Genomic DNA, 20,486 nt, shown 5'->3' with positions numbered 1-20,486 from the left:
AGACCCGACACTGCCCGTCATCACAGTGACGGATCATCAACCCATCTTCAGCCAAAAAAAAAGTGGCAACCGAGCCGAATGTCCGAATCAAATGAAAGCACAACCAACGGTGGAAAAAAGCATTATTGTCCATACTCGAATAAACCTGGAACTGGAAACAACAGTATGTGGTGGATACCTTTGAGTGCGCCTTCTGCTCCATTCTATCACCCTGCCAGGTCACAGATACGTGGTTATGCTCGCCACCAATCGATCTGTGACCGGAACTGCTTCGATCGACCAATCATGAATAGCGTGCTGCAGCCACAGGAGCAATCCACAAATGAGTGATTGATTCCAAAGATGGGCCATGTTTTCCTCCAAGGGCGCCGCCGACTGCCCCGACTCCCTCGATCGACTGTCCAATGTCCACTGTCCAGACTCCAGAAACCGCTCCGCATTATGGCAGTCCTGCGCCGTCCGGAGGTCTCCATGATCTGACGAGGATGTGGCTTGTGCTGAAATTTTCTTTGTTTGATAGTCGACCTGGGTTGGTTAGGGTTTGGCTACGGAATGTGTACATACTTTTCCAGAGTCTCATTGATCATCAAGGTCATGTTGATGACGAGAGAATCCTTTGCATTGCGATCCTGACTGACTCGTTAGACTGCGGAATACAGGTGCTCGTATCTTGGATGATGATTGCTTCATGTCACTCTTCGTACTGGCCGTGAAATGTAATCAAGGACCCCTTTCAGAGGTACAGGTAGGTACGGAGTCCTTTACGGAGTATTGTCGACCTCGGACGCAGCTGAGTTCTGGACATCCTCGTCCGATAAGCATACATGTACATGTCTCGAGCAGGCTTGTCAAAGCTCACTGACAAATCCTTCATCTTTGCCGTTCGTTCCACGTTAGGAAGACTCGAGTACATTAATTCAACACCGTTGAGAGAAGACAGTAATGAACGAGTGCTCCGTATTCATGATACTAGTACGCATATGCAGTCGATCCTGTCCTATGCATCGACTTGCGGGAGGACGGGAATGCAATGTGAGTTTATTTTCGTTCATGCATTTGGAGACCCTTGCATTTGGGTAAGTAATCAATAGCGATACTCCGTACTCCGTCCATACGGACTCTCGTTACGAAATTCTGCATATGGGCTGTTCGGAGAAGGGAGAGGACTGTAATGGGACGTGGAATGCCGTTCTCCCAAGTCCCAACATTCTCCGATTAACTTTTGGTAAGGTAAAGTTGCCCGAATTCTTTCATTGACCAATGGGACCATGATTCTCTGCTCGAGAGGTAAGAGCCTTTTTGAGATGGCCAAGTCGCTGTCAAATTGTCATTGTTCCTGCAGCCATGGACACAGCTTGGCCTCGTTGCTCGGAAGTTCCGACATGTTACAGCAGCTTAGGGTATGCACTCCATATAGATCAGCGGGCCAAGCTGCACCCGCATTGATAGTCGATCGACCTGCAGTCCGCTTTGACGATCAAATTAGGTGTCTACGGAGGAGGAGTAGGCTGGAGTACTCGGAATCACAAAGCAAGCTGCTCCGTACTTTGCCCGAGGATATCCACCGCCATCTCGGCCAAGATTGACAGATTTCCCTCAACACTGAGATAGTAGATCCATGCTCCTCGTCAACTGCCAACGATTGCTCGTACAAGCAGTCCGTGGTGATTCACACCAATCGCAATTGAAATGGTGTCCAAGAGTCGAACCGTTCATTGCCAGCGCAGAAGGGCACCACGTCACTGCTGATAGGTTCAATCGGTCGATGGCTGCCAGTCCAGGGTTGGGCTGACGCAAGGAGCCTCTCTGCTGGGTAGCACAGGGACGGAAAAACACGGGACGGCGCAATGACTGTGACCGCTGGAGCGGTGAGCAAAACAGAACAGAATTTGAGAGATCCATCCGAGAAGGTTTGGCTAACTGCTAACCGATGAATATTTTGGTGGATAGCCGGATGGCACTGATCACACTGATAGGTCAGCTCTCAAGACTTGGATCGGTAAATGTCCGTAAGTACGGATACGGATACACGGTACGGACCGTACGGTAAGTTCGCGCACTCTCCCAGGCCCCAAGGCCAAAAAACAAACCCCAAGCCAGACAGGACATGTACTTGGGCGGGGCCTCAGCAATCGTGGTTCTCTGTCAGCCAGTGCCCACCCATCCCCGTCACGATAGACTCTCCACCAGCGGAAATGGCGGGCCTCTTCCCATCTCGCTTCCCGCCAATTGTTTGCGCGGTGATGCCTCGCCCCCACTGCTGGATGCCTTCGGTCCGCCGGTCATGAACCACAGGACCAGGCCAGTCCCGTGACATTGGAATGTTTGGGGACCAGAAGACGCAGGAGGGAATAATAATACTTTTGCACATACAAACGTTGTTATGCTCGATCAGAAGGACTGAGTCAGTATTAGGGCAACATCAAGAACCGCTGTCCTACAAACAAACATACTCAAGCAGCACCATGTATGTAGGCTATTAGAAGTTTAGAACTCGTATGACGAGTGAAATACAACATTGCGGTAACCTAACGGTAACGCAACGATATTACGCGCACAGATCAGCTTTGAGTTCCAGGGCTGAACCGGTTGGCTTGGGCAGGATCGTCGGGGACGAAATAGCCGCATCCAGACTCCAGAATTCCGAGTATCCAAAAGACATTGCCAGATAGTACTAACCTATCCTATACTCGTAATCATGTGCAGTCGGCCGTCTTCCGCAGACAGCGTGGCTCAAAGCAGCGGAGACCAGGCGGGAGTTCCAACGGCCGTGTCAAAGCAAGGGGAGATGATGAGATGAAGACGGGACGAGTTGTCATCTTGTCAGCCGATCGCCTCTCGTCCTTCTGTGAACCAATCACCACGCTGGGAATTCGCCATTTGAGGGATAAAACAGAGCCATTGTTGAACAAATCGTCGACGGTGGAATTCCCATCCATGACCGAACCTCGCCGAGGCGTTGTTGTTCCCAGTCTCTAACCGTCTACGGAATAGCCTCGTCATCATGGTCGTTCGGTCCGTCGATGACTGGTCCTGGGGGGAATCGGACGCTGATTTGGCCTTTGTCGTGGTGATGATCATCGGCGAGGCCGATCCCAGCCACTGGCCAAGCTCCGCGAGCCATCTGCAGGGTCTGGCTTGTTGACGGCTGGAGCTCGCAGTCGCAGGAATTGTGGGTTTGTTCCCAACCATTCTTTCCCTTTGTCGGCAATAATGTCTGTGTGATGTGACGCTGGCGACTCGAGTTCTGGTCCTGGCGCTCTCGCGGTTATGCTCCGGCGCTCATCCTGGGCTGGTACCTTGGCTCGTGCTCAAGTGTAAACAACATTCGTACTGTACGGAGTGCTCCGTACTCTAGAGTATTGGAACCTCTGCGTCGGACAGCCGAGGCTCAGCACAAGGCGTCGCATTCTGTCTGTCGCTGCTCAGGAGTATCGAGGTTGATTCGACGTGCTCATCAGCTGTTTCGTCGTTCTGTCCTCGTAGGTACCGACTACTCATAGTTTGTCAAAGTATCGGTTCAGTATGGGTATCGCATGGTTGGCATTCCAGGCCGGCGCGCTCTCTTCCTGTTCGGCTTCTTTGCGGCCTTTGCAAATCCAATTGCCATGATCCAGCGTGCCTGGTTTGATCATGCCTCAACATCGATTGATATCTCCATCGAAACCCGCCGTCATCGATACAGCAAATCGCCATTCTCCTGGACTAGGAATGGTTTGGCTTTGCGGTGCGATGAGTAGCGGCTACAAGTGGATTGTCTGTCTGTTTTGTCAATTCCATGAGATTTCAAGGATCTCAACACTAGGTTCACACTGGGAGCAATTTGTTGCCCACCCCGGTCAGGATCTCTCGCTCGTTATCCACCCCTGCTGGGATTGAGAGTATCCAGAATCAAAAGAATAGTAATAGTATGTATGTACTCCGTAGCATAAGTCAATAACCTCACCGGCCGCTTCCCTTCAACACCCCCGCGAAGCACTTCAGATCCTGATCATCAAGCCACGAGATCGTCCGCCAGGCCGTCGTCGTCGTCGTCCCTCGGACTGGCCTGAGTGGCGGAGGCCGAAAAAAACATTGTCCGCTAATTAGCGACCTGTTAGCTCGGAACAAGGCCCCGTGCATCCCTCGCCCCATCCTTTACCTTTTTCTCATCCCAAGCCGCCACTAAGTTTAACTCACCCAAGTCTATGTAAAAGCGCGGAAAGTGGATAAGTATTTCTTGGCTCTTCCTAAGATCGACCGTTCTGTTCCCTTGTCCGCTTTTCCCCTCTCGATTAAGTCGGAGTTTGCAACTCAAAAACGATTCGAGAGAGCGAACAACACACGCTCGCCTGGAAAAGAGCGCGTGCCCTCATTTCTTTTTCTATTTTTTTTCTTTTATTTTTTGTTTTTTTTTTTTTTATTCTTTCTGATTTCTAAAATCTGAACAAAATCCGTACTATACTAAACCAAAGAGTTGGCCAGCGATCGATCCATCATATTTCGGTCTGGCTCTCGCTCCGTTTCCCTCCTCTTCCCTCTCCTCTTGAATCTTTGCCCTCTTTTTTCCCTCTCCTGCATATACACATACACTGTGCTGCACCTGTGCTTTCTTTTTTTTTATTTTTTCTTCCTTTCGGTCCCAACTCTCAAGGGGCTCTGGCTGGTTCTCTTCTCTTCCCCCCTCCCTCCCTCTGATTCGCCTTTCTATTTTAGTCGCGCCCTTTAAGATTCCCCGATCCATCGTTCATCCACATAAATCCGCCCCGTCGTGGATCTGCCGCGAGCCCTGCCTTGCGTTTGCTCTTGGTGCGCTTTTCGTCTGGCGATTGTCTCTTTACCGCCCGCACCTTGGCTTTGGCTCCCCCCGGTCCACCCCGGCACCCATTCATTCCCGTCTCTGCCCATCATCCCTTCCCCAGCCTCCGCGCTGCATGTACGTTGCTCTCCAGAAATCTGGCAGCGGACGCACCTTATCTTCATCCTTCCCCTGCGCATCCGTCTTGTTGCCGCTAGTCTGTGTCCCCTGCGGTCCGACGTGCATATCCTCTGTTCTTTGCCCTGCCAATTGTTGTTCCTCTCCAGATGGCTTCCTAGCAGAACCATTCCAATTCCTCTGTCCAGCCTGACGTTTCTGCATTCGCTGGACGTGTGTTTCTCGCCTGTTGTGTGATAGACTTGTCATTCTTGTTGTTGTTATCGTTGTTGTTGCTTCTACCTCGCCTTGGAGAAGGGAGCAGCCGGTTCTTGCCCTTCTGGACGACCGTCACGACCGTTACGACTGATTACGATCACGACCTGTCTCGTTTTTCTGTCTGCGGCGCCGTACAGTTTACTCTTTAGACGTTGCTTTGTGTCATTTGTTTTGTCGACCCCGAAACAGAAAGCCGAGACGAAGAAATCCTCAAGGCTGCAAACCCACCACTCGAGGGAAAAAAAAAATCACCGCGGATCTTGCACACGCCATTTGATGAGCCAACTTGCAACAATAACCTCGCTTGGTTGCCGGAAAAGAACAATCCAGTCCTGCATGTAAACTTTGCATTGCATCGTGCTTATTGTTCAAGTTGCTTTTGTTAGAGCATCACGATCACGACGTCTACGATCATCTCTTTGATCGATTGCAAGCAAGTGGCATTCTCGCGATCCCCGGCCTTGGGAGTTTTATGTCTGTTCAAGCCGCACACAGAAACTGGAGCTGCCGTCGACTGCCCCAATTCGCTCGTGGGTCCCCGTCAACGTTCCCTGGTTCCATCGTCCCGCTTTCGAACGACAATCCGCGGCGGCAGAGGGTTGCCAACGGCATCTCTGTCCACGGCGCCGCGCCCCATCGTCTGATTCCAGTTCCATAGGTACACATTGTGTTGCCCCCACCCGTTCCCCCCGTTGGACACACCCCCCGTGGTGCAGTTGGTGAATCAGCAGGGATTGACGGCGGAAATCAGTCTCAGTCTGCGGAAAGCACTAGCGAGCCAGTTCGACTCGGTCCCGTCGAGGACGCCCCTCGAGGCAGAATGAATCAACCGCCCTCCTACATGGATGTGCATTCGTCACATTTCTCCGCTCCGCAGTCCTACGCGTCCCATGGCGCGACTGCCGGACCCGTGGTACCGTACTCGCATTACCAACAACAACCGCCAGTCCTTCAGGGCTCCACCGGCTATCCATCCGCGACCTCTTACTCGTACACCTACGCCAATGGCATTGCGTCGCCGTCGACTACGCAACCCCCTTCGGGCCAGGTCGCCCACCAAATGTTGCCATTACCCCGTACGTTGACAACACTACCGTTCCCTGGTTAGACAGTTGCTGACATTATCGATAGCCATGAGCCATTCGCTATCGCCCCAGGGGTATTTGCCCGGGTCGAATCCATCTTCCCAGCCAAATTCTGTGTATGACCCAACCGGCCAGAGCGGGCCCCCAAACACGAAACCGAGGGTTACTGCGACGCTGTGGGAAGATGAGGGTACTCTGTGCTATCAGGTAGAAGCCAAGGGCGTCTGCGTTGCACGACGAGAAGGTCAGTTTCTGCATCTCGCTCAGCGATTAGACTTGGCTAAAGAATGGCTGCAGATAATCACATGATCAACGGCACCAAGTTGCTGAATGTTGCTGGTATGACTCGTGGTCGCCGTGATGGCATTTTGAAGAGTGAAAAAGTGCGCCACGTGGTGAAGATCGGCCCGATGCACTTGAAAGGCGTTTGGTATGTATTTTTTTTTTTCAACTTCCCTCGAGAATAGCGATGCTAATCAATTGGTGTGCCGAAAAAAAAAAGGATTCCATTTGAGCGTGCGCTCGATTTTGCCAACAAAGAAAAAATCACCGACCTGTTGTATCCCTTGTTTGTACATAACATCGGTGGACTGTTGTATCATCCGGCGAACCAAAGTCGCACGAACATGGTCGTGCATGATTCTCAGCAACGACGACTGGAGGGCAGCCAGGCACCCCGAGGATCCCAAACGCCCCAGGCTGGGCCTCCCCTGTCTCAGCATCCGTCGATTCCAACGCCAGCCCCGTCGTTACCTGCACAGCCGAATGGCCGACCGCCTCTGGATCGAGCACATACATTCCCCACTCCGACGAGCACGTCCAGTCTGCTCGGCATATCGAACCAGCCAAACGGGTATGACTGGAACAGCCAGAGCATCAGCTCGGCAGTTCAGCCATCACAGCCCCTTTCGATCGACACGGGACTGAGTAATACGCGATCATTGCCAACCACTCCGGCCACCACCCCGCCTGGCAATAATCTGCAGACGATGCAGTCCTATCAGAACCAGAGCGGCTACGGTGCCAAAACGTACTACTCCGCGGCGCCGGTGACGCAGAGCCAGTATGCCCAGCAAACATCGTTGGGTCAACCCAGTCTTGGCAGTTACGGAACGTCATTGGCGCAGAGTTCCTACATGAAAGGAGAAATGGGACCACCGGCCGTGCGGCCGTCCGCTGAGACGGAGCATACAGACGTTAAGAATGAGCGGTACACCAACGGACAATCCGAAGGGACCGGCGATCATAATCCGGAGTATATCCAAGAGCCGGGGTCTGGATACAGCAACAACAGTGGCAGCAGCCACAGCGAGCACAGTCGCAACTCCTACACGTACAGCAGCAACACGGCAGGAGAGCACGCCCTGAGTGGAACGCACTCGCATTCTAATGGCAACGACCACCAGATGACTCCACGAACGGCGACAACGTCCTCATCTCAGCAATGGCAGGGTTTTAGTGACGCGGCGCACCGGGCTAGCGCCTCGAGCAGCGTGTACAACGTGGTCAGTGACGCCCGGAGTGCCCAAAACGGCGACTCCTTTGCTTCGGCACCGGCGTACACGCCGAGCTCGACGGCGGGGTACTCGGGTTCCATGGGGTCGACGAAGCGACTCCGTGAGGAGGATGACCGAGGAGGACCGCGGTCAGACCCTCGGGACCTGGACTATGACGCGAAGCGACGAAAGACGCTGGTGGAGCCACCAGTTGGGGGGCCGTTTGTCGGGCTCCAGCCGGTGACGGCGGGAGGCGTGATGGGACGACGGCGGTAATGAGACTGGTGGATATACTTAGTATACTCAAGATGCAGACGACGCTTGTGGCGTTTGGAGGTCATTGGGTCATGCATTGGTTCTCCATCAGGGATTTGGAATGGTGTTTTGCTCTTTGGGCGATATTTATGACATGACGATACGAATTTCCTTGTGTTTTGGTAGAATAAAAAGTGTGTTTTTTTTAATATGATGCATTGTTTTTATATCACTACTGTTCCTTGGTTCATGGTTCTTGGCGGGCTTTTTTCTGAGATAACTACATATGAAGTTGCCGCATTTTCGTATGAATACATTCGTCTTTCACCTCCGTTGATTTGATGACAGCATGTCGAGGGATGCCACCCCGTCTTTACGAAATGCACAAATCTTTGACCCCTGGAATACAACGGCCACCGGCCATCAACGGACAGAGAACACCTATGCCCGCACGGTGAGCTGGCGTGAAATGCGCCACGAGAAACTCGCCAAACAGTTTGGCGAAGATGCCCACTGTGCGGTCGACAATCCTCAGAACCGCAGAGGAACGCACAGAGAGCAAGGATCCTGGGAATGGGTATCCAAGGAAGAAGCGCATCGTCAGCGACTCCGCCGCGAAGGGATGAGAGATATCCGTGATTTCTTCACAAAGAGCAGCAAGCCCACCACCTCGACCAATATGACGCAACAACAACACCAACAACCATCTTCCACTGGAGAGAAACGGGAGGAGGAATTGATTTTGTACTCATCTGGGACAAGTACTACCCCATCATCATCATCATCATCCACTGTTAATCCCGATGCCTCTACTGGTTGGAGAACAAAGGATGAACCACCCAAAAAGATCTTTTCGAACCTCACATTCTACATCAATGGCTCGACGTTCCCGGATATCTCGGACCATAGGCTGAAATTCTTGATCTCGGAGCATGGCGGACGGATTGCGTTGCATTTGTCGAGGAAGGGTGTGACGCATGTGATCTTGGGACGGAGTCATCTTCAGAATAGTGGTGTTGAGTCGTCGTCGCAACGGCTTGCTCTTGCGGCGGGGAAGATTCAGAATGAGCTTGCGAGAGGAAGTGGTGGAAGGAGTATTGCGTCAGGTGCGGTGAGGTTTGTTGGTGTTGATTGGTGAGTTTTTTTTTTTTTTTTTTTTTTTTTTTTTTTTCTTTCTTGTCGTTTGCTGATATCTCTCTGCAGGGTCCTGGAATGTATCCGTCAGGGTAAACGCGTGTCCGAGTCTAGGTTTGAGGTTCACGGAGATCGCGCTAGGGGCGTTCTTGCAGCAGGACAGAGAAGTGTTTATGGGATGTTCCAGCGGTGATTATCCGCTTGTTATGAGGTTATGATCCATGATAATGCTTCAGATGATAGAGCGTTTCAGTTCTATTAAATATATTCAGGTCATTAGATATCAACAGGATCACAGAATATCTACATACATATATCATATAATCGTTACATGCGGTCATCACATCATGATCATAAGTCATAAAAAAGATCGCGGCTCTTCATCATCACTCATCTCACCCCGATACCTTCGCCACCCATTCTCCTCTTGCCGGACGAGTCCTCCCGGAATCAACCGTGCCGCCGAACCAGCCGACGCCGACGCGTTCTCAGAAGCCGTAACGTATACGACAGGAGGCGAGCGCGTTCGGGACCGTGGCAAGGACGCAGTCCGCTCACTCAGCTGTGGCTGCGGCGACGGATCACAATCATACCTCGGCGGAGGCTCAGCCTCGACATCCGGATCCGTGGCTGTACCAGTACCAGTCGTCGTCGTCGTCGTCGTCGTCGCAGCGATGTATTCCCGTTTGACCTCCTCCAAGGCCTCCTCGATAGTCCTCGAGTCGAGTAGTTTTTCCGCGGCCGCTTTGGCTGCCGTTTTGATGATTTCCTCGTCGTAGTAGTCGGAGTCAGAGTCGACGCTGGCCGCTTCCTGATCGTTGTCGTCATCGTCGTTTGAGGATGTCGGGGATAGGTCTCCTCGGACGAGACCGAGGCGCTCTTCTTCCGTGGCGAGTTGCCTTGCTCGGCGCTCAGGATCGAAAATGATGTTGTGATTCGCGCCGGGGCTCGCAGAGAATGTCCGGCTGATCACGCTCGAGAAGGAGAATTGGCGACGCGACCCGGAGGATGGTGATTCCACGGTGAGATGATGGTTGTTGCCGCTGGTCGAGGGAGGTGCAGGCTCCGCTACAGGTAGCGTGTCATGGTCACCTCGTCGTCGACGGGGAAGTATACTCGTCGCGCGATGGAGAACGCTTCCGAAAATGGAGCCCGGTGTTGTTGCTTGCCCGTCCTTTTCAACAACATCGTCGTCGTCGCTGCTGTCCATCGATTCGCCCTCGGGAACCGGTGGTAGCTGTTGTTCCTGCTTCCCGCGGAAATACCGCTGCGCGTCCTCCTCCTCCCTGCGTCGGCGCGACGTCGAAATCTGACGGATGATGGCCGCCGTGCCGCGGATCGAGTCCGCCTTGGGCTCGGTCTCGGGTGCGTCCCGATTACCCAGGTCGAGATCGCCCTTGAAGAGCGCCACGTCGGGCACGTCGCTGGCAGATTTGGAGAGTTGCAGCAAGACCACGCCGGAGCAGATGGTCAAAAAGCCCATGACGATGGTTGTGATAGATATAGCGGTCCCGGAGAAGCCTCGGAAGAGCACGGCGGAGGTGACGAACGTGGCGCTGGTGAAGAAAACGTAGTACGTTGGAGTGACGAGGGCGGTGTTGAAGATGTTGAGTGCTTTCTGTAGTTCGTTTAGTTTTTTTTTTTTTTCCATCTATCTGTGTTGTGCGGACCAACTTACATTCAGGTATACAATCTCCACCAAGAGCGACACCACGACAAACCCAGCGAGCGCATACAAAAACCAGTGCTTATACTGTTCCTCGCCGCGGATCTGCGCGAGAATGGCCGCACCCAAACCTTGCGTGGCGACGACGCTCAACCCGCCGATCAGACTGCATATCGTCAAGTACACAAACATATTCTTCTTGCCGTACCGGGGCCCAGCCCACAGGGCAACAATGGCGCAGCCGACGACGATCACGCCCCCATACGCCAGAAACACGGGCGAGGATAACACGTAATGCTGCATCTGCTCAATGTTCGTCACCGACGACTGCTCCGGCGCATTCAGCGCGATTATCACGGAGCCGACGATGCAATTGAAACACCCGACCTTGCCGACAAAGCTGAGACGTTCCTTGAGGAAAATCGCCGACAGGATTGTCGTCACAACAACAGACAGCGCACCCATCGGTGTCACCAGAATCGCATCGACAAAGGCATAGGCGGCGAAATTGCACAGCTCCCCAATCGCCATCAGCGTCATCCCCGCCCACCACCAGAGATTCTTCAGGTAGCCATATCCCTCGCCCGCTTCCTCATTGTATTTCACGTTGGCCTTCAGCAAACCAACCTTCTTGATCACGAAGGATATGCCGATGAACGCGCCGGAGGCAATAGCCAGCGAGATCCCAACCGGTTTGTAGAAGGGAGGCTGCTGGAAGGACGAGGACGGCCCGATGCCGCCGCTGCGGGCGTACATTTCGTGCCCATTGTCCAAGGAAAAAGAGCCTGTCGTCGGATGCATTCGGAGGACCAGTCACATCACTGTTTTGGACAGTGATTTTCGAGCTTCAACTATCGTCCCATGGGCGGGATTCCTAGGCGATTCGGATGGTTGAGCGTCCGGTCCGTCGCACAAGCAGAACCTGAGAGCAATTGAGTGATGAACGTCTTGGGCAGCTCAATTGGCCCTCAGTCAACGACAATGATCAAAGAGAAAAGAGAGAAAGGAAGAGAAAAGAGAACGTGCCAGAACCATCCTGCCCCCTGATTTCTTGAAGCAGTTGATGTGTCTCTCGCTTATCGATAAGATCTAAAGAATCGATAAGCGATAAGCGGAGATCGGATATGTATTGTTTTGTGATTGGCTGGCCAGCTTCCAGCCACCGGTTTTCCCCACTGTGGGTCATGTCACTAGCCGCTCCGGCCACAGATTCTTGACCAGTTGACCTCCTAGTCCATACAACTTCCTAGCAAAACGCCATTTGGATTACAAACTCCCTAGCAAAGCTCAACATGGTATCTAAAGTACATCCCACAACAAGATATACAATTCATAACGCTATACATCTCATAAAAACCTTGAATCGAATCACAAAACGCTTCGGGTTGACGGAAGAACTTGAACGACCGTACTATCGCACATTGTATGTCGGCTTCCGCAGCTTGTTGACCGCCGGGGGCGGCTCAACCGGGTATGGCGGTCTTGGGGCACTAGCATTACCATTGCCAACCTGCCCCGGGGTTGGGAGCGGCATGGAGAGTTGTTCCTTGCTGCCACCATTCTCACTCACCGGGTACGGAATCGGGGTCTTGGGCGGCGGCGGCGGAGGGAAATCGTCATTCTGCCGGTTATCGGCCGACGAAGCCGACGATGGACGCCGGTGTTCCTGAGAACGCCGCCGAGATGGCAGTTCGTCTCGCGAGTCCCGAGATGACGGTCGATGGTGCGTCGGAGAGTTCTCCCCCGTGGGGAGCTGTTCGGAGCCCATCACGACGATTTTAGACGACGATCGACGATGGGTCGGCGAACTCTCCTCCGTGGTGAGTTGGTCGGGACCGGCTACCACGATTTTCTCCTCAGAAGTCTCGGTTCCCCGCCGCGATTGACGAGGCGAATGCGTCACGGACAAAGTTTCGAAATCCGCCGGCAGCTCTGCAATGTCAGGTAGGGGCGCGGGTGCTGGCAGCTGAGGCTGGACCACGATCTTCGGAGTTTCGGGAGAAACAGGTGAGTTTGGAGTGTCTGGAACATTGCTGGTAGTCATCGTGGCGGCACGCTCCGCAAGCCGGCGGTGGGTTTTGTGGATGCGGGCCAGCTTCACGGCTGCTTCTGTGGTCATGTCCTGGACCTCGGGCCTCGCAAGGTACTTTCTGGTATTGGTGCTGATGTCGGCCAGTCGATTCCACTCGTTCATCCCAAACTCACCGACACCCACGTCCACGTTGAGGCGGTAGTAATTCTCCACCTTTACATTGCGCCTCGGGAGATATGTAGAAACCATTTTTTGGTGTATCTCTTCGCAGCCGTCGATTTTCGAGAGTAGCCGCCGCCGAGCTTCAGCATACGAGCCCAGTGCGTCTCCGACAAAGTCCTCCCACCATTCATGATGTCGATGGCTTCCTGGTGGGCGCTTTCCAGTGCCGACGCTGACAAACACGCCAATCTCCCTGCCCGGCCACTCGTTCACCACCGCCTCGTCCAGCGCTAGCGGAGCGGGATTGTATGTTCCCGCGCCTTCGTCGATAAACACGTGCTGGCCGATCTGGATCGGCTTGAATGCAAGCTGCGTAGCGCACGTTGCCCGTCCTGCTTGCCAGATCGTACAGTTGAATTCCGGCGGTGGCTCCTTCCGGGAGTCATACGACCGCAGCAGAGTCGCCGGCGTACCACTCTTTGAGCCTTTGTAGACGGCCGTCACGGCCCTGATTTCAGATTAGCAAGAATATCGCCGGGCGTATCAAAAAAAGAGCCATGCACTTACGTTTTACACCGATTTTCTCGCCTATCGTACAAAGGGGCATCAGGATTCCCCCATGGCAGGCCGCTCATCAGGGTGCTTCGGTAGCTCCCGTAACTCGGCTGTGATAGGCGCGACTGCGCCGAAGAGAGGCTGGAACGGCTGGCTTTCCACCGGAGAGGTGGACGCACAGTACTGTACATGTTGGCCACCCCCTTGTCATTTCCATCCGTCTCGTCGGCCGTTTGCTCCCGCACACATTGTTTGATCGCTTCCTCCAGTCTCGAAGCCTTGAACAATGTCGACCGATATGGGATCCCGGCGATGGTCTTGTCCGTCTCGAACACATGTCTCGTTGTGCGCACGTAGGTTTCCTTGCAAGTCTCCAAATCCATACGCATGCGACCTAGCATCAGCGCAATCAGACCTCCCGTTCCGGTGCCGACAATGAGATCGAAATGGTCGCATGGCTTCGGTATCTCTTCCCGCCGGGGCGCTCTCCCTTTTTCTTCGACGAAGGTTCGATACATCAACTCCTGAAGCAAAATGAACATCGAATAGCCTCGAACACCTCCTCCATCTGCGCGACGTTAGTTTCGAGACCTAGAGGCGATTGCAAGCAATTCGGACTTACCGAGTGAGAGCACCCGCAAGGGCGGGCCCTTCGTTGTGTCTTTTCGACGCAACAGCGTTTCTGGGTGTTCCATGGCGAGAAATGAGCTATGTTTAAGGCGCAGCCTCGCGCTGGCTTGCCACGCGGCCAGTTGCTGCGGAATCTTGGACCGCAGCGCGCTGGGTTTGAAGCGTGAAGAGGGAATCGACAATGGCAGCGGTTGCGACCGAGACTTATGTCGAATGGGACCAAATGTAAACGCGGATTTATGGGATCACGACGGTTTCGGAGCTGGAACGCCTTCAGGGGGCTTGCTGCAATCAGCCGTCGTAGCGCTAGTCAGTTGTTGGTAGTAGGCCAAGGTCCTCCGTTCCAGACTTGAAGCAATGGTTAGTTAGCACAGCTGATAAACCATCACAGAAAGGGGACTGGGCACCTGTTTCTCTTGAGCTGAACATCCGAAGCTGGGAGAGAGGGTGAAATTATGATCCAGACCTCAGATCTATTCATCGGCTAGGGTGAATGGATCACCCCCCTCTCTACTGATCAAGAACTGGGCCGGCTGGCTGTCTGTTAGAGTGACCATCAGTGACGATAACCTTTTGAACCAGCAGCCACTGTGGCGGTGCATGATATTTTCTGCATAATGCGTCATCTGATCCATGGCGTCACACGTCCTGCATTCTCTGATTGTTTGTGAGGGTTCTCTTTGGACAGTTGTTCTCTGGAGGGTTGTCCCCGGACTCGATCCAATAATCCAGCCGTTCCGAGTCCATGGTTCGCGGATGTTTCGGCGATTTCAGTGGCAACAGTTTTGATGTTAACGTGCACATTTGCACTCCGATTGAGAGAAGATGACTTTTTTCTTCTGCATTCAGGGAGCAACCGAAACTGAGGATGTAGAGTACCCTTATATGTATATGGTCGGATCGGACATCTGGTTCCTTTCGTATCTTGAAACACAACAATGAACCAAAAGATACATTTGCCGAGGCAATACTCCCGCATCAGATACTGATAGTCATTGTTCTCAACTGAATTCTCAATGATGAATTATCGATTGTTGCTGCCTCTATTTTAAATTGTGTAAACCTGAAGACCATACGGAGTAGACACTTAACATATCCCGATGGCTGCGTTGATCGATCTCTGCTGAACTACTCCAATCTCTTAAATCATTTCGTAACAGAACCGCAGACACAAATTGGTTCATGCCTTCAAGCGCAGACTACTTTGTACAGTCCGAGTTTATCTGATGGATTCCGCTGTTGGGTTACTTAGTTCCCCGCGCGCTGAGTCAGAGAGAGGATGCGGAGAATTGTCCGACACCAAGATAATCTTGGCTGGCAAGAGTCGCAAGACTGAGCACTCGAACAGTCCTGTCAGCATCGACATGCAAATTAAACAGGTCGGTTCGCGCCCGTGGTGTTAAAGCAGCCGCTGACATGCATCGCAGCTCTTCGTGTACCCTATCAAATCCCTGCGGGGATGCTCTCTTCAGGAGACAGTACTCACCCGCAGTGGCTTCCCATATGACCGCTGCTTCATGCTCCTCAAGGTCGAAACAGACGACCAGGGAAACCGGAAGCCGAGGAACATGCACGTTCCTCATTTTCCAGAAATGGCTCTGTTTCTCACGGACTTGGTCCTGCCGAACAGTGAAGATCCCAATGGGAAGATTATCGTCACCTATCAAATCCCACCCGTGTCGGAGAAGAAAGGGACCAGGACGCTCGAGGTCCCCCTGCAGCCCGACGTGGATGGGCTAGAGGAACTCGAGCTCACGATGCATCGAAGCAGCACCACAGGTTACAACATGGGCAGTCGGTACAATGACTGGTTTAGCGAATGCTTTGGGTATCCCGTGATTCTGGCCTATATCGGACAGAATCGAAGAAGGGTGCTGGGCTCGATGGCACCCAGTGCACAGAATGATGCCAATGGGGGTTTCCTCTCGAGTATTATCCCGTTTTTGGGGAAGAAGGCAGATGATGATACCGTCCTCACCTTTGCGGATTGCGCAGCCTACTTGGTTGTATCCGAGACCTCGGTGAATGACGTCTCCTCCCGATTGGACGACGGTTATGAAATGGATGTCACCAAGTTCCGGCCCAACATCGTGGTATCCGGAGCGGAGAGGCCGTGGGAGGAGGATTTTTGGGGTGAGATCGCAGTCGGGGAGTCCGGCGCAAGAATCGCGTTGACGTCCAATTGCGTTCGCTGTGTCAGCATCAATGTCTCGTACGAGACAGGGACGCACGGCAAGACTGAGAATGAACAGGTCTATAAGAAGCTAACCAAAGACCGACGCGTCGACAAAGGAGCAAAGTATAACCCTGTCTTTGGGCGATATGGATTCCTCAACGGCAACGGGATTGTTCCGATCCGTGTAGGAGATTCAGTTGAGGTGACCCGGACGTTGAATGAACGAACTACTTTTGGTACGATATTTCACAATCAACTGTTGAGTTGCGCTGACTTGTGTAGATTGGCCGGGGCTGGCATCCTCCTCGAGATAGGTCTGCAGGCAGACTTGTCGCAGAGAATAAAGTATTTGGTAATTCGACGAGGCAAGATAACAATTCAAAGATGGCCAGGATTATAATCCGTCCAATCCTCATTTGATAACCGCTCATGCTTCTTCTCGTAGGAGTTTGACTGCTCCATCCGCAATCAATACACAACTAATTTCCAATCCGATGGTTTCACATTGTCCCTTGGTGGATGGTGCACGGGACCCGGGACATCTCAGCATCGCCCACGGATGGCCGGCGATAGACCCGCCATCCATGAGAGCTGCAATGCCGTAGAGGCCATCTCTTCATCTTGGATTTAGTTGTGTGTGGTAGGAAGAAGAGAAGAAAAGGACGGCAAAATCTGGATGTGCATGAAGGAAAAGCTCGGCGGACAAGCTAAGTCCAAAACAGGAATAGTGCAATGGGTCACCGTTTCCCGCGGAATGCAGACGACTGTCGAGCTCTCAGGATCTGGAGCATCACTCCGCGGAGCAGGCACTGCGTGCCCTTGTCATATAAATCCCGAAAATCATTGCTGATCAGGGTGACCAGGTCCTACTCTTGAGCCCTAGGTTGCAGTGTGTGTGCCCATCATGTCTCTGAGTCGATCGGCTTCACGGCTGCTCTGGGCGGGGAGCTCCAGAGCTGCGCCGCGCCGCTTATCGCAGCAACCATTGAGCTTGAGTTCCAGGTTGATGGTGCAAAAGCGCAATGTCTCCGATACTCAGGATGGACAGCTGAGGGTGCGTCAATGAGCCAGGACCCGAACAAATGTCGTTCAACTGACACGCGCGCAGCTGCTTTCTGCCAGCCTCGAAGAGTCCGACCCCGAGGCCTTCAAGATTCTCCAAAAGGTAAGGCAATGCCGAGGTCGACCCCGGAGCCCGACACCGAGTCTGACGAGATTGCAGGAGAAAAACCGACAGAAGCATTTCATCAATCTTATTCCCTCGGAAAACTTCACCTCCCAGGCTGTGCTGGATGCCCTGGGGAGTGTGATGCAGAGTGAGTCGGTCAATGCGCAGTTGCCCCTGTTACAGCCGGCTGACACACACCTAGATAAGTATTCGGAAGGATATCCCGGCGCTCGATATTACGGTGGAAATGAGTTTATCGACGAGTCCGAGCGACTTTGTCAACAACGTGCATTGGAAGCCTTCAACCTGAATCCGGAAGAATGGGGAGTCAATGTGCAACGTGAGTGCTGGCGTATTCCTTGATACGAGTATCATTGCTGACAATCTCAGCGCTCTCCGGCTCTCCGGCAAACTTGTATGCCTACTCGGCACTTCTCAACACCCATGATCGTATCATGGGCCTGGACTTGCCCCATGGCGGTCACTTGTCACATGGATATCAAACCCCCACCAAAAAGATTTCGTTCGTCTCCAAATATTTTGAAACAGTGCCGTACCGGCTAGATGAGTCGACTGGTCTGATTGACTACGACGCTTTGGAGGAATTGGCACTGCTCTACCGTCCGAAGCTCATCGTGGCTGGCACGTCCGCATATAGCCGGCTGATTGACTACGCCAGAATGCGGCAGATCACCGAGTCCATTGGAGCGTATTTGCTGGCGGACATGGCCCATATTTCGGGGTTGGTTGCGGCCAATGTAATTCCATCGCCGTTCCCGTATTCAGATGTCGTTACAACGACAACGCACAAGTCGCTCCGGGGACCCCGAGGAGCCATGATTTTCTATCGAAAGGGTGTCCGTCGGACGGACAAGAAAGGAAACCAGGAGATGTACGATTTGGAGGGACCGATCAACGCGTCGGTGTTCCCCGGCCATCAGGGTGGTCCTCACAACCACACCATTATGGCGCTGTCTGTGGCGTTGAAGCAGGCACAGACGCCAGAGTTCCGCAACTACCAGGAGACAGTGGTTGCGAACGCAAAGGCGCTGGCTGAGCGGCTCGGCAAGCCGGTGAGCGAGGGTGGGCTGGGCTACAACATCGTCTCCGGCGGCACCGACAACCATCTCGTGCTGGTCGACCTGAAGAACCGTGGCGTGGATGGCGCGCGGGTGGAGCGAGTCCTCGAGCTCTGCGCCGTCGCGGCGAACAAGAACACGGTACCCGGTGACAAGTCGGCGCTCAAGCCGGGCGGTCTGCGTCTGGGCACCCCGGCGATGACGTCTCGCGGCTTCCAGCCGGACGACTTCCGGCGGGTGGCGGACATCGTCGACCGGGCGGTGACCATCACGCAGAAGCTTGACAAGGCGGCGAGGGAGAACGCCGAGTCGCAGGGCCGCAAGAACGCGGGCAGCCTGAAGGTGTTCACCGAGTACATTGGCAATGGAGATGACATTTCAGAGATTGTATTGCTACGACAGGAGGTTGAAGACTGGGTTGGGACGTTTAGTTTGCCGTGGAAGGAATAACGGGAAACAGTAAAGGAACGTTTGTCGACGCCGTGATTGAGGTTCTTTTGATGCGTGTACAACTTGCGGTTCTGATAGATGACCACTCCAATCTTCACAATCAATGTCTTGACGAATCTTTGGAGTCCCTATTCCGAAGACTACAAAAAGTATGTACACTAGCAATCAGTTCGATTGTGGTGGGAAAGAAACACTTGACGATCGTCAACAACACGCTGATTGCAGTTCCGAGCCTTGAGCTGAGCAAGTGATTGAAGAATCACCGAGATTCTCCATCCGAGAGGAACTGATTATGTACGCCATACGGACGACGGAGCCGATAGCGCAAAGGAGCGTATATTAACTGTTGTAACCAATGTCTGTATTTTTCATGTATTTGATATTCTTTACGGAGAACATCTCTTCCTTTTACACCGTACTTACAGAAAGAACGGAGTAGCAAAGATCAAAAATCACGTTTAGTCAGTTCATTAACCAATAATAAATCCTACTCGTATGAAAAATGAACGGTTCAAATACGAGTACAGAGATGTATGTACGCAGTATCCGGACGGCACAACCACGGATTATTCTCTGACGGCCTGACCCAACAACGAATGAACTGATGGAAGCGGATGCTGCGGATCAAACCGCCATATTCCGACCGCCTGACACGCGACGGGCCGCTCTTGAGTCTTGAGAATCGGCAGAGTGGACGCAAGCTGCCAGGCCTGTATATAGATGTACAAGCTGCTCATCAAGCACGGACTTCACGCCACCAAATGTTCGCTTTGTCTTGGCGGTCTTTCCATGGTTTTCGATCTTTTTTCATGGGTTTCGACCGTTCGACGTCGTTGGAGGCATGGGTTCAGTTATTGTTTTTTTTTCTCTTTTTCTTGTAGGTCTGGACATGCCATTTACCATCTTGGAACATGAATGATTGCATCAAATCAATTTGAATGGCGGCTGTCGCGGTGCTGCTCTTCTGGATTTTAGAAATTATCATGTCAGCACTCAGGGAAGATGATGGTGGCGCCATGCTGTTCACGATGCATCATGTCTGGCTTGTTAGGCCAGCCATTCGTTGGTGATTTGACCTCGTCTTTTCTTGGGGGATCAACGAATCGAGTCGCCATAATTTCCGCTTCCGTCGCCTATCGGGCCTATGGGAGGTTGGCGACGATTCGAAATGAATGTTGATGAAAGGCAAAATAGTTAACCTCAGGTTGGGGGGTTGGAAAGTGACAGGTTTAAATCATCATCTAGGTACGGAGTAGTATGTTCAAAGTCGACGTCAAGAAGCCTGAGTGCACATCCTGTCAGTAAGTTTGGAGTCTGGAATCTGGAAATTCAAAGGCTTCGCAGATCGTTGCGGGCTTGCGGCTCCCGTTCCCGCCGCTCTGCTATCTACGGAATACGGAGTACGGAGTACGGAGTACCTGGGCC

At 52.9% G+C, this 20,486-nt stretch overlaps 6 protein-coding genes across 6 annotated transcripts; 4 read left to right on the top strand and 2 right to left on the bottom strand.

Moving 5' to 3' along the window:
• Window positions 1-5,993: 5,993 nt before the first annotated feature.
• Window positions 5,994-8,030, top strand: VTN31DRAFT_2769 (uncharacterized protein; the record flags this gene model as incomplete). The annotated part of the gene is made up of 4 exons (XM_069402973.1): window positions 5,994-6,249; window positions 6,305-6,502; window positions 6,556-6,688; window positions 6,761-8,030. The coding sequence occupies 4 exons, from the start codon at window positions 5,994-5,996 to the stop codon at window positions 8,028-8,030; spliced, it is 1,857 nt and encodes a 618-aa protein (XP_069262202.1).
• A 328-nt stretch (window positions 8,031-8,358) lies between these two features.
• On the top strand, window positions 8,359-9,336 carry VTN31DRAFT_2768 (uncharacterized protein; the record flags this gene model as incomplete). Its single annotated transcript, XM_069402972.1, has 2 exons — window positions 8,359-9,143; window positions 9,213-9,336. The coding sequence occupies 2 exons, from the start codon at window positions 8,359-8,361 to the stop codon at window positions 9,334-9,336; spliced, it is 909 nt and encodes a 302-aa protein (XP_069262201.1).
• A 165-nt stretch (window positions 9,337-9,501) lies between these two features.
• On the bottom strand, window positions 9,502-11,610 carry VTN31DRAFT_2767 (uncharacterized protein; the record flags this gene model as incomplete). Its single annotated transcript, XM_069402971.1, has 2 exons — window positions 9,502-10,761; window positions 10,822-11,610. The coding sequence occupies 2 exons, from the start codon at window positions 11,608-11,610 to the stop codon at window positions 9,502-9,504; spliced, it is 2,049 nt and encodes a 682-aa protein (XP_069262200.1).
• A 610-nt stretch (window positions 11,611-12,220) lies between these two features.
• On the bottom strand, window positions 12,221-14,253 carry VTN31DRAFT_2766 (uncharacterized protein; the record flags this gene model as incomplete). Its single annotated transcript, XM_069402970.1, has 3 exons — window positions 12,221-13,511; window positions 13,571-14,126; window positions 14,181-14,253. The coding sequence occupies 3 exons, from the start codon at window positions 14,251-14,253 to the stop codon at window positions 12,221-12,223; spliced, it is 1,920 nt and encodes a 639-aa protein (XP_069262199.1).
• Window positions 14,254-15,552: 1,299 nt separating this feature from the next.
• On the top strand, window positions 15,553-16,678 carry VTN31DRAFT_2765 (uncharacterized protein; the record flags this gene model as incomplete). The annotated part of the gene is made up of 3 exons (XM_069402969.1): window positions 15,553-15,567; window positions 15,616-16,600; window positions 16,647-16,678. 3 exons carry the CDS (start codon window positions 15,553-15,555, stop codon window positions 16,676-16,678), a joined length of 1,032 nt encoding a protein of 343 aa, XP_069262198.1.
• A 590-nt stretch (window positions 16,679-17,268) lies between these two features.
• Window positions 17,269-19,061, top strand: VTN31DRAFT_2764 (uncharacterized protein; the record flags this gene model as incomplete). Its single annotated transcript, XM_069402968.1, has 5 exons — window positions 17,269-17,418; window positions 17,473-17,529; window positions 17,587-17,680; window positions 17,735-17,872; window positions 17,923-19,061. The coding sequence occupies 5 exons, from the start codon at window positions 17,269-17,271 to the stop codon at window positions 19,059-19,061; spliced, it is 1,578 nt and encodes a 525-aa protein (XP_069262197.1).
• Window positions 19,062-20,486: the final 1,425 nt, after the last annotated feature.

Source organism: Thermomyces dupontii (assembly GCF_041956625.1).
Source record: "Thermomyces dupontii strain NRRL 2155 unplaced genomic scaffold VTN31scaffold_2, whole genome shotgun sequence".
Classification (NCBI taxonomy): Eukaryota; Fungi; Ascomycota; class Eurotiomycetes; order Eurotiales; family Trichocomaceae; genus Thermomyces; species Thermomyces dupontii.
Note: the sequence above shows the minus strand (reverse complement) of the source record. Positions and strands in the feature narration are given on the sequence as shown.